The sequence below is a fragment of the Pogona vitticeps genome, chromosome 2 (genome assembly GCF_051106095.1).
Source record: "Pogona vitticeps strain Pit_001003342236 chromosome 2, PviZW2.1, whole genome shotgun sequence".
NCBI classification, from domain to species: Eukaryota; Metazoa; Chordata; class Lepidosauria; order Squamata; family Agamidae; genus Pogona; species Pogona vitticeps.
The window spans coordinates 135,636,261-135,651,955 of NC_135784.1; the positions used below are offsets into that span (position 1 = coordinate 135,636,261).

At 49.9% G+C, this 15,695-nt stretch overlaps 1 protein-coding gene across 5 annotated transcripts in view; it reads left to right on the forward strand.

Annotated features, from left to right (window-relative positions):
• The window catches only part of CASKIN2 (CASK interacting protein 2), a 125,120-nt gene extending 111,388 nt beyond the window's left edge, over nucleotides 1-13,732 (forward strand). For all 5 annotated transcript variants that reach the window (XM_072990550.2, XM_078386037.1, XM_078386038.1 and 2 more), the window contains 8 exons: nucleotides 1,056-1,137; nucleotides 1,772-1,866; nucleotides 3,154-3,264; nucleotides 3,487-3,588; nucleotides 4,280-4,418; nucleotides 7,523-9,682; nucleotides 10,896-11,220; nucleotides 12,594-13,732. In XM_072990550.2, the coding sequence (XP_072846651.2) occupies nucleotides 1,056-1,137; nucleotides 1,772-1,866; nucleotides 3,154-3,264; nucleotides 3,487-3,588; nucleotides 4,280-4,418; nucleotides 7,523-9,682; nucleotides 10,896-11,220; nucleotides 12,594-12,690 (3,111 nt within the window). In that variant the 3' untranslated portion in view covers nucleotides 12,691-13,732. The remainder of the gene's footprint in view (nucleotides 1-1,055; nucleotides 1,138-1,771; nucleotides 1,867-3,153; nucleotides 3,265-3,486; nucleotides 3,589-4,279; nucleotides 4,419-7,522; nucleotides 9,683-10,895; nucleotides 11,221-12,593) is intronic.
• Nucleotides 13,733-15,695: the final 1,963 nt, after the last annotated feature.

Here is a 15,695-nt window from a genome sequence, read left to right on the forward strand (position 1 = left end):
GTGAATAAATTGAAACACAATCCAGACAGGACAGAGGTGCTCCTGGTCAGTCGAAGGGCAGATCAAGGAACAGGGATGCAGCCAGCACTGGACTGGATTGCACTCCCACTGAAAAAAAGAGAGGCACAGCTTGGGGGTGCTCCTGGATTCATCCCTGAACCTGGATGCCCAGGTCCCGGCGGTGGCCAGGAGTGCATTTGCACAATTAAAACTAGGGTACCCGCTGTGATTTTATCTTGAGAGGTCTGATCTGACCACTGGTGACATATGCCTTAGTTATATCTCAGCTGAATTACTGTAATACACTCTTATGTGATGCTGCTGATGGAAAGTGTTTGGAAACTTCAGTGGGTCTAAAACACACTGGTTACAGAGATCCCATAACTCCCCCATTACAGCAGCTTCACTAGCTGCCAATCCATTTCTGGGCAGAATTCAAATTGCTGCTTTTAACTGATAAAGCCCAAAATAGCCTTTATAGGTTAAAAACCAGCACTTTGAATTCTGCCCAGCTGTCTCAAAGACCGTGTTTCCCATTATGAGACTCTGGAACTCCCTCCCACAGGAGGCCAGACCGGGCCTCCTCCTCACTGTCCTTCCGCAAGCAGGCACAGACCTTTCTCTTCAGGCAGGCTTTCCCTCAGTGGCGGGCTGCCTGAGTGGGATTTTTAGATGGATTGTTATGCATTACTGCTTTTACAGTGTTTTTGATATTGCTTGTGTTTGCCAATTCTCAGAGTGGTATTTGTTTGTTCCTTAATATTTGTATTGTTTTTAGCTTTAGTTTTGTCTTTTTAATGACAAAAGCTGCCGTTTTATGCTGATTATTTTTGAGCTTTAAATATTATCTTTCGTTGATGTATAAAGCACCTAAGAAGCCACGTAGAAACAGAAATGGCACTCTGGGTGGTCAGAATTAATCCCCAGCTGCATTCACTGCGGCTGCTGTGTGCCAAATGTGGAGCCTGTGGGGAAGCCAGCAAGGGAGCGATGCCTAGGATCCCTTGGTCTCTTCCTTCTTCTGACCTCCCTCCCTCCCTCCCTGTTTAATGCAGCCACTTTCGCCTGGTGGTGAGGATCTGCAGCAGCACCTCTTGGGCTCCAGTTCTCTCAATGGCCAGACAAATCCCATGATAGGTAAGAGGAGAGGCTGTCGGGTTCAAAAGGCCTGGGAGGACCAGGCAGGCGTGTGCCTGGTGGTAACTGCAGTGAGAGGAAGCCAGATCCGTTTGGAAAAGGGATCTCCTTTCATCCTGATGAAGGCTAGGTGGGGTGGGGTAGGGTGAGGTGGCTGTTTCCACAGTGGGGACAGGATGCTTCCACTGGCAAAGGGCAGGGCCAGGTGGGGAGGCCATCTTGGGGGAATGCCCTTTCCCTGGACAGTCATTACATCCTAAGCCTGACCTCTTTGGGTGAGAAGGGTAAAATGGTCTTGTTTGACCTGGTACTCAAGAACAAGTGAAGCAGGTGGTGAGTACTGTGGTGTCGATTAGTAATTTCTGTATAATGTACACATAAATCAGGTACTTCATTTTATTGCAATTCCCTCCCTAGCCAGCTGTTGTCTGCCAGCCCTAGCCTTTGAGGAGAGGTGGAATGAAAATTAAAAATCAAGCCAATGTTCGTGTCTGTTTCAGTCTTCCTCTCCCCACACAAGTGTCATGAAAACAAAGGATAGGTAGCCCCCAAGGGTCCCTGGGCCCTTGTGCCCCACCTTGGTTCCATTTCAGGCCCCGACACGTTCTGATTCTCCTCTCTGCCTCCTTGCCAGGGCCCCTGGGGCACCAGAACCTCTCCAACTGCAACACCAGCGACCGGATCTTCTCCCACCAGTATCTACGCCCAGAGCAGCTCCTGGAGGGGAAGGTCAGGAATCAATTGATGGAGGAATATGAATGTGCATGAGTTTTTTTGCATTGGTCCCTTCCGTATGTTTTTAAAAAAAGGATTATGTAGGTGACATCCAGTGTAAAACCACCTGGGCTAAGTCTTAGAAACATAGAGAGGACGGCCGAAAGCCACGGAGGTGGGGAGAGGGAATATATGCAAAGTGGAGAAACCACCAAATCCAGAGGTTCTTGTGAGGAGGAGTGCCTGAAAGGAATATAAAACCTGGCCTAGGCAGCATTTGAAGTGAAAGAGAGAGTCTTGTCTGCCCAGATACTCCCCAACAAGCCTTCTTTTTGCTGGTGCAAATGATGGTGTGGCCAGGGTGAGGAAGGCTCCCGTTGCTGCAGCAGAGAAGCTAACAAGAGCAGCAGGTCCCTTTCTCTGCCTGCAGCCCTCATTCTCCACTAGCAGAGACCGAGAGACCTGCTAAACGGTATGTGTCCCACCCTCTCCATTCTGATATCGATGGCCAGCCTCCCTGTGCCTTGTCCCTTGACCGTGCAGGTAGCGGTCTCTTTAAATCACCACAAGAGTAAACATGTCCTCTTTAAGAAGCTTCACTTCTTTCTTCTCTTCCTCTTTGGCTGCCACCAACTTTCAGTTTGCCCCCTCGCTGCAGGTGTATATCTTTGCCCCTTCTCTCAGGTCCTTATCATGCTCTCTGCATACCCAGCCCTCAGGTATGGAACTCAGCACCACTCAGTTTGAATAGAGGAAACAAGGCTTTATTAAAATAACAGTTTTAAAAGAACATTGTTTATGCCTAGGCTTTACGTTCATTCAGCACAATCCTTCATACACATTGTATTATCTCTCCCCTTCCCTCAGTCTCTTCTCTCCAACTTCTTTCTCAGACCTGCCAGGCTCCAAAAACCACCCTCTCTGGGATCGCTACAATCCAGACCCCTCCACAAACACACTCCTCCGCCCCCTTTCATAAGGCTGTGTTTGTGTTTATCCTGTTAGTCTGTAGGAGGGTACAACCCATTTGGTTGGGGTGGGGAAGTGCGGTCCTCCAGAGCTGTTGGATTGTGAACTCGCCTCGTCCTTTTCAATTGGTAAATGATGGAGCCTGTACTCCAAGCACTCTGGAGGGCTTTGCGTTCTTGCCGCCTGTGTGTGTATGTGGGGGGGGGGGGGGAAGGTGAGCTCAAGCCATGCCATCGTTATTTCTGTGAATCAGTTGTAAGGATATGTGTATCCTTCGTAATCTACTTCACAGCATCATCTTCACCAGGGGAATTTTCTCTTCCCACCTTTCAGGATGCTGAAGCCATTTACAACTGGCTGTGTGAATTCCAGCTGGAGTGCTACACAGCCAACTTCCTGAATGCAGGCTATGATGTGCCCACGATCAGTCGCATGACACCCGAGGTAAGGCAGGAAAAGTAGACGGGTCAAGCAGAAGGAAGGGAAGAACTCGGGTCTCTTGGCTGCCCAGCCATCACCCCTCTGCATCCTCCTCCTCGCTTGGTGAAATCTTGCCACTTTCTCCCCAGAAGTGCCTTTGCAGAACAACTCCTCCTTTTAAACCAGACATCGTGGATGTGACTGTTAGTAGATCAATGAGGGTACCTGTGCCATTGTTTGTTCTAGGATCTCACTGCCATCGGGGTGACCAAGCCGGGCCACAGGAAGAAAATTTCTACTGAGATTGGGCAGCTCACCATTGCTGAATGGCTCCCAAACTATATCCCCGTAAGTATGGTACCTGGATGGCAAGCAGCTCGGAAACCTACAGAGAAGTAAAATGCAGGGTGTTAAGAGCAGGGTGCAACCTAGTCATTTTATGCCCAGAGCCTATCACATGAAAAGGTGGGAAGTCACAGAAAAATTTCTGGGGATCTTAAGCAAGATGGAGCTTACCTGGTCCTTTGATTACAGGATTAGACTTTGAAAAAGCTGGATTCAAGCCTTATCTCTGTCATGGATTTATTTATCCTGCCTCGCACAAGTCTCTGTTTCCCTGCCTCAAATACTTATCTGTAGCATAAAATTGACCATCTGTCTACAAAGGACTTTGAAAAATGCTATGGGGCATCACTACTCATAACTTCTCCTCCTCCTCCTCATGCTCTCAGGTCTAGCGAATGGTATCATTAAGGCTTTCCCCTCCCTTCATTCTGAGTTTCTTGAGAAGGAGCCCCTAGCATGTGCCACAGTATTGACTCTGGCACATCTTCACTAGCGATATATCATCACTGTCTGCCACCCCTCCTTCTAGGTGCTCAGAATATCAAGCTAATGCTGTTTTGGGTGTCACTTATGAACCATATTCTTCTGCTTTAGAGGCTCTTGCCTGTAGTGTCTACAAAACCCTCTCAGGCCCGTTTCTAGCTGTACTAAGCTAGCATAAATTGGGAAAGTTGCAAACTTTTGTATCTTCTAGGATGACCTGATGGAGTGGTTGAGTGCCATCGGGCTACCCCAGTACCACAAGAAGCTGGCTAGCAACGGCTATGATTCCATCAACATTGTAACAGATCTGACTTGGGAGGACCTGCAGGAGATTGGCATCAATAAGCTGGGTGAGGAAAGACTTGCCTGGAGCCACGAGCGCTTCAAGAACCTCTGCTTTCTGTCTGTTTGTTTCAAGCCTGTCCAGCATAAACATCTGGCAGGTTCCTGTTTGCATGCCTGGCCTTATGCTGGTTGCCAGATTGGTTGTGTGATCGGTCTTGGGATGGAGAGCCTGCCAGAGTGGGAAACACTTACATGATTACCCTTCTGCTTCAACAAGGATCTTGGCCATAGTGTGGCATGAATTTATGTCCACCACAAGACATAAACTGTTGTGCCCTGGGAAACCATAGAGCTCACAAATCCTTAACGAGGGCATCCATGAATTGAATGGGCTTGCAAGCTCCCCAAAGACAGTTGGTATCTCCCTACTGTGTCTCTCCTGGAATGTATAGCCCCAGGGAAATGCTGAGCATGTTGTAGGGTGCTTACTTCGTTTGTGCTGCCTGACGGCTGGACTTTATAAACACACACTGCCAACCTCCCATTGTTACCGACACTGACCATGATGGCTGGTCCTGGTAGGAGTTCAAGTCCAAAACATATGAAGGGCACCAGGTTGGTAAAAGGAGTTCCCAAGTATAGCAAAAGAAAGAAAAATCCAGTTTTCCCCCAGGCAGTGGCTTGGAGGAAGGTTTTTTTCATTCCAGAACCAGCACGGATTCTTATGGCACCTTGAAGGCTAACCACATTTATTCCACCACATAAGCTTTTGCCCACCAGAGCCAAACAATGAAAGCCATGGGCAAGCTGTGCATCCCTTCCTGGTGTCCGCCACCTAGGAGCAGAAATAGGATAACTCTCTTTGTGCATAGATAGATTTGATTGAGTGGAAGTGATCAACCAGATTCCCCAAAGGATGACAGTTCAGACCCATTCCTAAGCAGATAGTCCAGCTTGAAGTCTGTCTGAATGTTGGTTTGTTGGCAGGGGTTGCATCATTGCAAAGATTGCAGGATACAAAAGCTTAGCCTTTCCTAAGCGGGTGACCTCTGGATGGACTGGTCGACAGTTCTTACATTTGCCAGCCATCAGGGTAGGAGCGATGGGGATTCTGGTCCCGATACATCCAGTAGGAACTAGCTTGCAGAAGCCTGGTTTAAGTCATCCTTGTTCTTTAACCATCATTAAGCACAGATAATGTGAAGGACTAGAAAGCGAATGGGTGGCGGAGAGAGAAAAAACAGGGGGAGTGGGGAAACATGGTTTTCCTTTATCTTCTTTCCTCCTGGTTCTCAAGCCTTCTCATTTTCTTTCCAGCTTTCACAGCTCTGATGATCCTACCGTTTCACCAAGGCATACACATCATTCTCTAAAGCTGTAGCCTCTTCGCCTCGCTAGGAATGTAGTGCTAGATTTTTGCTTGGGGCAAGGAGACGGATTGCCTTCTCCCCCTTCCTAGGGGAACCGTTCTGGGACTGCCGAAGGACTGGCATGTTGAACTTCCCATAGGTACCCCCTCTCCGTGTCAAAGACCAGCAGACGGCAGAATCCCCAGGGCAATAGGAGAAAAGAGATCTTGGTCCCCTTTTGCATGGCTCCTTCCCATCTTCTTTCAGCCCCCCCCTGGTCTGATGAGGAAGGACTTGTTTCCACATTAGCCAGCCAGGCCTCCCCATCAGCGTTCAACTGGCCCATGGTCAAAGGGGCTGCCTTGACAAAGAAGGGAGGGGGAAACCATGCCCACCTCTTCTTTGGAGGCAGTCATTAGTGTGGTATTTGGCTCCGAACCAAATTCTCAGGGTAACTGGATGCCTGTTTTGGCACGGGGGAAAGACAGCCCTGTCCTTGCCCATTAGCATGGTCACGGCACAAAGTGTGCCAGCTGGCTCAGTCCCCAACCAACCACACTTGGGAGCTATCAGGGGCACACAACGGCCGGTGAGACCCGCTCCAAAGAAAGAAAGAAAGAAAGAAAGAAAGACAGACAGACAGACAGACAGACAGACAGACAGACAGACAGACAGACAGACAGACAGACAATCCTGTGGTTTTTCTCCCCATGTCCCAGAGTCAGTCTCTCCTTCACTCTCTGCCTGCTGTTCCAAGGCCGTCCTTCTCCCTGATTTTCCTTTTGGCAGCAACTCCAATTCTGTGGTCAGAAACAGGAGCACCCTAACATTTTAAAGGCAAGGAAAAAGCAGCCCAGAGAGGCACAGGAGAGGGACCTTGTTAGCAGGGTGCAGGCATAATGCAGAAATCAGCAAGCACTTGGGTCCTTGTGGCTCCTGCCTCGGAGGTAGTTTACACCACACTACAAGGAAGTGAGTGATGGAGGTGGGGGGGTAGGATCGGTGATGAAGGAACTCGAGATAGAGTGGGAGATAATATCTGGCACAGTAACATCTGTTTCTGAATCAGGGTACTTTCCCATCATGTTTATAGCCCACCTTTCCTCTGAAGAGGTCAAGGCAGTGTCCATGTTTCTTCTGTCTTCCCACCTTTGAGCTTAACAGGAAGGTTACTCTATGAAATAGTAAGTGGCTCATGGCCAACAAATAGGTTTCATGGCCAAGTAGGAACATAATCTGGATCTCCTAAATCTTGGTCTACACACTAAAGAAGTACTCTGGATCTCAGAAGGCTTGTGGCTGCTCTCAGTTTTGACTCTGGCCGGTTAATGGAAGCCAGAGGAGTCACCTCTCCTCTAGAATGGATGTAGCTGCTGGAATTAATACAGTAGGACACACACACACCATCCGTGGCAGATCGGTCCCACAATCTACCGTGGATTCCTAAAACTGCAGATATAAGAGTGCAGAGTATCATACAAGGAGATGGGACAAAGGCCGCAGGGACTGTGATCAACCATGGGGAATTGAAACCACAGGTATCAGTCGCATGGATTCAGGGATCTTGCTGTATATTCTTTGCCTCAGTAGCCTTCACCCTACAGTTGACCTAAGATTCCTTGTTCCCCTTTGAGAGTGCTTGAGAAGGTGGGGCCAGGAGAGTGTTCTCCAAGCGCAGCCTTTTCCAACCTGTTACCCTTCATCACATGGGTTGGACTCCAGCTCCCAGAATCCCCTAGAGTGGGCTGGGGAAAGGCGGCCCATTTTGCTGTGCCTGAGCTTAAGTGTTTTGCTTGTTACCCTTGTGTGCCCCCTTGTAGGCCACCAAAAGAAGATCATGCTGGCTGTCAAGAGGCTGACAGACCTTCGGAAGAACCTGAGCCAGGCGGACACGAGCACCCTGAGGCGCAAGATCCCTGGGGCCTTGGACATTGTCACCATTGAGTCTGTCGAGAACGGGGAGGGCCATTCTCCCAACACCCCCAAGATGACCACTTTCCAGGACAGCGAGCTAAGCTACGAGCTGCAGACGGCCATGTCCAACAGCTGCCAGGAGACGCTGACCATCAAGGGGACTCACGGCATGTCGAGGAGCCAAGAGAGCATCGGCGTGCGGTCCCGGGGGTCGGGGCACTCCCAGGAGAACATGCTCTCCCAAAGCATGGCCTCAAGCCGTTCTCAGGAGAGCTTGGGCAGTGGGGAAAGCAGCAGCGGGAGCAGCGGGAGCGGCCACTCTTCCACCCAGGCTCGTCCCGGCCTAGAGAACTGCGGGAAAAGTCTTCCTGAGCTCAGTGGTCCGGAGGGAGTCAACGGCTATTCCAGCGGCTGTGCAGGAAGTCCCTTGAGGGAGAGAAATCTGCCCGAGGGGATGGATCAATACCAGAGGCCGAATGTTCTGAAAGGGGATCTTTTCCCACAGTCACCTCCCTCGGAGCTCCCCAATGTGCCACCAGCCACCTCCCCCGGTGCCTCACCCCACACAGCCAGCCGAGCAACCGCCCCTTATGTCTTCATGTACCCACACGTCTCCCTGAAGTCCCCGCCACCTCCTTTGCCGACGGCGCCTGAGCAGGCCAAGGCCTCAGCCCAGCCCTCTTCCCAGAAGACCCTGCTGCAGTCCTCAGCCCAGAGAGCCTTCTCCTACCTGCATTCCCACTGTGGACCTACAGAAGCCCCTCAGGGACCTCCAAAGCCAGGGACTGAGGGGCAAAATGGGGAGGGCTCGAGGCACAAGAAACGGTCGCACAGCTTGAACCGCTATGCTTTGTCTGATGGCGAGGCCGAGGAGGAGGAGTCCACAGGGAGCACGGTGGGCTCTTACGCCACCCTCACCAGGCGGCCTGGACGGAGCCAGGTGCCCCGGACGCAACCGCCGGCAGACGCCAAGGTCTTGCGCAGCCAGTCCTTTGCGATCCGTGCCCGGAGAAAAGGCCCTCCGCCCCCACCTCCCAAACGCCTCAGCTCTGTCTCCAGTGCCCAGACGGTTGACTCAGAGTATGAACAAGGCCTGGAAGGACAGAAAGGGTCTGCCTCCTCCTGCTCGCCCCAGGATGAAGGAGAGAATGCCTGGGAGAGCGATGGTCCTGCCAGGAGCCTGGCAGCTGCAGGTGAAGAACCTGAAAGGGATGGGAGCCCAGCTGAGCCTCTCCAGCCTCCAAAGTCCACGGGTTCTGGTCAAGAGGTCGCCAACAGAGCAGGTCTCCACAACTCCATTCAAGGGGATGCCCCGAGTGCCACGAACGGCCAAAGACAAGCCTTCGAAAGCAACGTTCCCAGGAGACGAACACTGAGCGAACCTGCGGTCCCCAGGACGGAAGCTTTGCGGCACAGCCTGGAGGATGTCCGGTCGGACACCGAGGAGGATGAGAAACAGGGCGGGAGAGACGATGCTTCCAAGTCCCCCTGCTCTTCCCAGAACAGCTCCAGCGAGTGCATTCCGTTTGCAGAGGAAGGTAACCTGACCATCAAACAGCGACCCAAGCCTATTGGGCAGCTCAAGGCAGAGGTCTCCGTGGCAGATTCTGATGCTGCCCAAGCGCCGCCTGGTGGGGAGGAGCCACCAGGCACCCCAGCAAAAGAGACCCCCGTCTTGGAGTTCAACCTCACCGAGTCGGACACCGTCAAGAGACGACCCAGGGGCAAAGAGAGGGAGCCTCTCCAGAATGTGCTCAAGGCCTTTGGCATGGCAGCCCCCACCCCAGCCACGACAGCCCCAGGCCCACAGTATGCCCAGGCCCAGACCGTGAGCATCAGCGGGCCATCACTGCATGTGACTGAGCCACCACTGTCACCTGGAGATGCTCTGGATGATGACACCATGGAGTTCCAGATTGCTGAGATCGAGAAAAGTATTCTCTCTCTGGAAAGGGGGATCAAGAAGCCGCCCGTCTCTCTGAAGCCAACCAGCCCGGTGTTGCCAGCACCACAGATGGAGAGGCAAGGAGGGTTGGTCCAGCTGAGGACGCCGTCCATGGTGACAGGTAGGCAGTGAGTGGTTCAAGGGGTGTGTGCGTGTGTGTACATAGGTAGATAATGCATAGGGATTCTGGCTCTCCCTGAGCTTGTTCAGGCCATTAATTCTGCAGCCATCCTGCCTCATTCGTGGTCTTTTGCAGGGGCCCCAATTACCATAATCTTCATTTTGTGTGTTCCCCCCCTTTCCAGTCCCCACCATGGTTTCCCCCTTGTGTCTTGTGTCTTTTCATCAAGGAGGAAGTGCTGGAATTCCTGCACAATGCCTTTTGATTGGCAGTACGAGGACCCCTCCATCTGGAAGCACTCTGCATTCGGGGCAGAGAGAATTACTACCACATTCTTTCTCCTGTTTGGGAAAAGGCTCCTTCCAGCGAGTGAATGGGTTGGCAGGCAGTGGTGGGGGTTGGGTTGGGTTGGAAGGAAAGAGGGCTTTTAATCCACCCTTTGCAAGGCTGACCTAGTCTCCCTAGGGAAGAGAGAGAAAAGATTGGTGGCACAATAGGACTGAAAAAGAAAAAGGAGAGGGAATCTCAGAAGGGCCCTATATAGGCTGCACCATAGGATTTTCTCAGCATAGCTGTCGAATTAGTTCACCACAGAAATAGTCACAATCTCTGCTTGGGAAGGCCAGGGTCTATAAATTCTAAAGCTGACGGAAAAGGGTTAGACATACCAGTATGCAACATGTACTTTGGATTTACAAACTTTACACATGCATGCATATCCTGGAAGTTGGAAGTGTACAATTCCCAAAATCCCCCAGTTAGCATGGCTAGTGGAAGTTATAACCTAAAAAGGTAGCACTTTCATAGACCCCCCCCCATGTGTATCCTAAACACAGCAGGGAAAGAAAAACAGAAAAAACACCTACCAGCTGTATGTACTCAAGCCCCAGCCTGCAGAAGATGGAGCTCCTTGGTCCTCAGCCAGTGTGCATCGTAGGACGGCAGCCCAACCTGGCGGGGGACGGGGTCTTCTCTGGGAGATATGGGGCATTTGTGCGAGTGGGTGAGAGTGTAGATTCTGGTAGGCAGCATGCTGTTGCTTTCTGTGAGAGAGTGAAAGGTAGCAGGGAAGGTGGACATGGCTGCACCCAACGGTAAACATGGATGCTGTGGGAAGGCTGAGCAAACAGGAAGTGTTTGCGTAACTCTCCAAGGCAAAGTGCAGGCTGTCCAGCCACAGGTCAGACTCTTAAGCCCCATTTTCTCCTTCCAGATACTTCAGCAAAGCACATTGCATCTACCAAGCTGGTGTTTTCAGGACCAAAAACCATCTACCAGCAAGCCCTACAGAACTCTTGCAAGACGGTCGCCCCCTGGGCAGCCACAGAGATGGTCTCAGAAGGGACGGGTCCCTCCTACCCCACAAAGCTAGGACTCACCAGCAAGCCCACGGGCTTTGGGGTGCCCCTTTCCACAAGGCCTCCGAGTGCATCTCCAGACATGATCCAGGCTCAGCAAAGACTGGAACAAACCAACTCCTCTTTGGCCTCCACACTTGAAGCAGCCGAAAGGAAAATCTCCACAGAGGAAGCAGACAGGTGAGGCCTAGTTTGGGCACGGAGCAAGGGCAAGCCAGAGCCTCTGTCCTTAACGTCACAGCTTGACCATCATTCTTCACGAGCGACTTTGGAACAGTATAGAATGTCTTGGTGCTGCAGTTGTTAAGAGCAGCTCCCGGGCGTCTTTGAAATATACAGTCATGCCCCACTTAACGATTGTCTAAATGGGGGAATTTCGCTTAGCGATGATCAGTTCCCTGCTTTGGGAACCAATTTTCGCTTTACGACGATCAAAAACAGCTGATTGTCGGGTTTTCAGAATGGCCACCGGGTGCTTAAAATGGCTCCCCGCTGTGCTTAGGGACGGATTCCTCGCTATACAGGCACCGAAAATGGCCGCCGTATGGAGGATCTTCGCTGGACGGTGAGTTTTTACCCCATTGGAACGCATTGAATGGTTTTCATTTCATTTCAATGGGGTTTTTAATTTCACTTTACGATGTGATTTTCCTGGAACGGATTATCGTCGTTAAGGGAGGCACCACTGTATATACAACCAATCCAGCGAGGCACATTCAAGCCTGGGTTGCCCTAGTCCGACAAGGATTACCCTTTTTGGTAATCTCCCCTCACCAAACACTCGCACTTAAACAAAATACTCAGGAGGTCTTTTTATCATTAAATAAAGAAGTCTATTCTGCTCACATGAGGTTATCATTCTTAAAGGTTTCAGTTTGTTACATAATAAACATCTTAAAGGTATGAAACAATAGCTTAATGTGTAAAGATCTGAGAGAGAACAAGTAAGTGTCTTGTTTGAGGTTTAATCACCTCAGAGAGAGAAGAGGAAGTTACAGACCAGTAACAGTTAAAGCTTCCCTCTGATTGGTTAGTATACAAAACTATATACTAGCAAGTTAGTCTGTGCACTGGATGGTCTTTGAAATTTACAGTTAGATTGGTTGACCATCCAGTACATCCAACACCTCTTCCTCTGTATGCTAAGGGGAGGACCATGTCCAGTCCATCTATCTGCCCACAGAAAGGCAAATCATGTCCACAGGCAACCCCTAAACTCAAATACCCACACCTCGTGGCTCATCTACACCCCCATCTCTCTTGCAGGACAACCCTGCTAGGAATACTACACTGTCTCTGATCAACTTTCTGCTCTGGCTCTGAGACACCACAGAAGCTGCTTTCTCATTAGCCAAGAAGAGGCTAAGCCACTGCAGGCATGGTTTGGGAAACAGCCCTTATCTGTTGCACACAAGAGAGAGAGAGAGAGAAGCAGAGGCTTTGTGAGGTTTTCACAGCTGATGAAGGGCTGGCTGTCAGTTTCTAGCTGGAAATCCCACAGCAGCCAAACTTAAGTGTTTCTTCTGTCTTTCCCCCCCCCCCCCTCCCTTCAGCCACTACAGGACAGCACGCTCAGCTAAGAACATCCTTGAAGACATCAGTAACATGTTTGATGACTTGGCCGAACAGCTGGATGCCATGCTGGACTAAGGGGTGGAATTCCTTCTGCCAGGCAGTGTTGGAGGTTCATCCCACGACATGAGACAACAAGCGGACGGCCTTGGCTTCACTCACATCCTACCATTCTTTCCGGCCTCCCCTTCCTGCACTTTACCCTTTTCCTCACCTGATAGCTCCTGATGAAGACAGACGCTTGGGTGTTAAAATGCCCAGCAGGAGACACGGCTGCTTGTGTACGTGCTAGGACCATCTCCTTGAAAGGTCTGTGAAGCAAGAGGAGGGCCAAAGCATGCCAAGGCATGGCCTGTTCGGTTTCTGTCTAGGCCCCAGAACCTTGCCAGGCCTGTGAATCCTGACCACCCATCCCGTAACAGTGAAGTGACAAAGAAGGACTGATAAAAGCCCTGCTGCTTCGAGGAGCTGTGGAGGAAGACGGACGCCAGAGGGAAGCCTCTGCCTACATAAACACCACAGACATTTGTGCTGCTCCCAGGGAGCAGCAGCCAGTCCCCTATTTCTGGGTCTTGCCATTTCAGCGATGCCAACAATGTGTCGACGGCCATCAGCAGTGACGGCAGCCAAGGGACTGAGCCCTCAAGGAGGCCCACCACCCTGGCTGCCACCGTGAAGGGTGGTTGGGTAGCCTGGCACCCTGCAGAGCAAGACAAGCCCTTGCTGCTTTCTTCAGCATTTCAAGAGAGGAAGCACCATGTAATCTGGGTGGATTTAAATCCCTCACACTACCCATTTCTTCTTCTTCCCGGAACCAGCTGGCACAACTTGTAGTTCCCAAAACTTCCAGACGGACAAAATGGGTTCAGCATTTCAATAGCAGGCTCAACATTTCAATAGCAGGGGAACTGAAAAGTACTTGACCTCTTTCTTTCCCAAGTACCTTTGATTCATTCATTGCACAAGGCACAGCCCGCCAGAAGGCTTGGGAGGGAAAGGGGATTGTCTTCCTTTTTCTTTCAGGGGATTCAAATGGCGGGGGGGGGGGGAGCGCGGACAGACCCTGATTCAGAGGTTACAGTCTAAAGCACCCTCTGGTGGTCAGACATAAAGGGAAAAAGTTACTCTTCCCAGATTCAAACACTGTTCCCTTACTTCTTTCTCCTCGTAGGGGAGAAAACACAATCTATTCACCTTTTATTAAAAAACTTAAACCTGGCTAAGTTGGGGGGGGGCTGCAAGGTGGTCATCCCAAGGCACCCGTCTCATCCCCCTCTCTCTACGGCTCTCCTCCTCTTCCTCACTGGAACCAAGTGCAGCAAAGGGCCCGTTTTTAGACTTATGCCTGCCGTGAATCTTCCTGGGGAGCAGCCCCGAGAGGAGGACCAAGAGTTATCCATACGTAGCCTCTAGAAATATGTCCAAGAGGATGCCAGCTTGCCAGCTAATGAAATATTAACTGAGCAAAGAAGGGGGGGGGAATCACCAGGTCACTGCTTTACAGGCTGGAACCTAGCCTACTGAGACGTTTTATTTTGAAAGTGATGTCTGAGATGAAAAGGACAGCTGATGTGCCCCAGGCTTCAGACAGTGGCCAGCTTTTATCTGCAAGGGAGATGGAGCGAGCAGGCCAGAGGTGGGCAGGGCAGGGCAGGGGCACCCGCTCCTGTCAGTGCAGGGAAGGCCTCTGCAGGGGGAAAGGCCACCACCCTTTAACGTCTTGGTGGACCATGAAAGGGGAGTGAACGGAGCAGGGAGCCGACAAGGGCTGGCAGAGTTTCACAGCCACATGGGAGCCTCTTAGCCATAGATATTGTTTTCCTCTTTCTCTCTCTCTCTCTTTTAAAGATTCTGTTTTTATCCTGTCTCAAGTGGATTAGTCATCCTCTGGTGATGGATGACTAGTGGTAAAGGAATAATTAAGGCAAAAAAAATAGTTGCAGCCAGTGGCACTTTATAAAAAGGGTTCTCTAAACCTTTTTTTCAAAAGAGGTTTTTAATTTCACATTAGCTGACTTGGGAAGAGTCCAATATTTTTCACTGTTGATAAAACTGTAAATTTTTTAAGGAGAAGAAATGTATATATTTTAAAAAATGTGGGTTTGTTATATATTTACTAACCAGAGTTCTGTTGTATTTTAACGTCTGGGGTCAAACCACATTACTGCCTGAGCCACTAGGAGGCAGTAAAATACTGTTCTTTTATGTTGTCGCTAATGAGGGAATCCAGTGTCTTTTTTTTTTTTTTTGGTCTTTCAGAGAATGCATATTTTTTAAGAGCTAGTTCTTTATTTTAAAGATATTTTATGCGGTGTAAATTATGTATGGATGTGATTGTGTCTAACCAGCTTTGGCCATGTCGGCTACATGTAACAATTAGTCCAGGCAAACCACTAGCCGGGCAGTTTTTAAACCATCTGGCCTGTTTATGTTAATCATGGATTCTTGTTTTCCACTAACATCATCTGCAACTTATGGTTATTAAACGGGGAATGATTTCCCTTTTTGATGGCTGTGCTTGGCCTACAGAGTCTCTGCTTTACTTTCATTTGAGTTCACCACATGGACCTATTTTTCTGTGTAAATTTTTTAATTATCAAGAATGGGGACACTGCAAGGAATCCCTTTATTTGGGATCCTACTAACTGCTAGTGCTCACATTTGTAGTCTGAAAGGGGTATCAAAATATAAAGATATGGGCATCTCATAGTTAAATGCATAAAGTGTTGGTTGTTTCTCTTTAAAATGCTCAGAAGTAGCTGCAAAGAAAGGATCAGGCCTGCTTTATAGTAATCTCACCCATACTGCGTGAGAGCATAAAGAGAAAATTACATATAATGGTCTGTAGATGACAAAAAAACAGTCACACAAGCCACTATTTTAGAATGCCCCATTAATTAAAACTTCAACACCCAACCTCTTATTTGACTGGCCCTTCTAGTGAGCCATTGAACTCAGCCCAAAAGCCTTCCTCAGTTAAACAATGTGTGGCATGTGATTAAGGACAACAGGAAGAGAAAAATACAAATCCAAGTAACATGGGTAGACGTCCATAGGAGAGCCACAAATAAGATAATACCAAG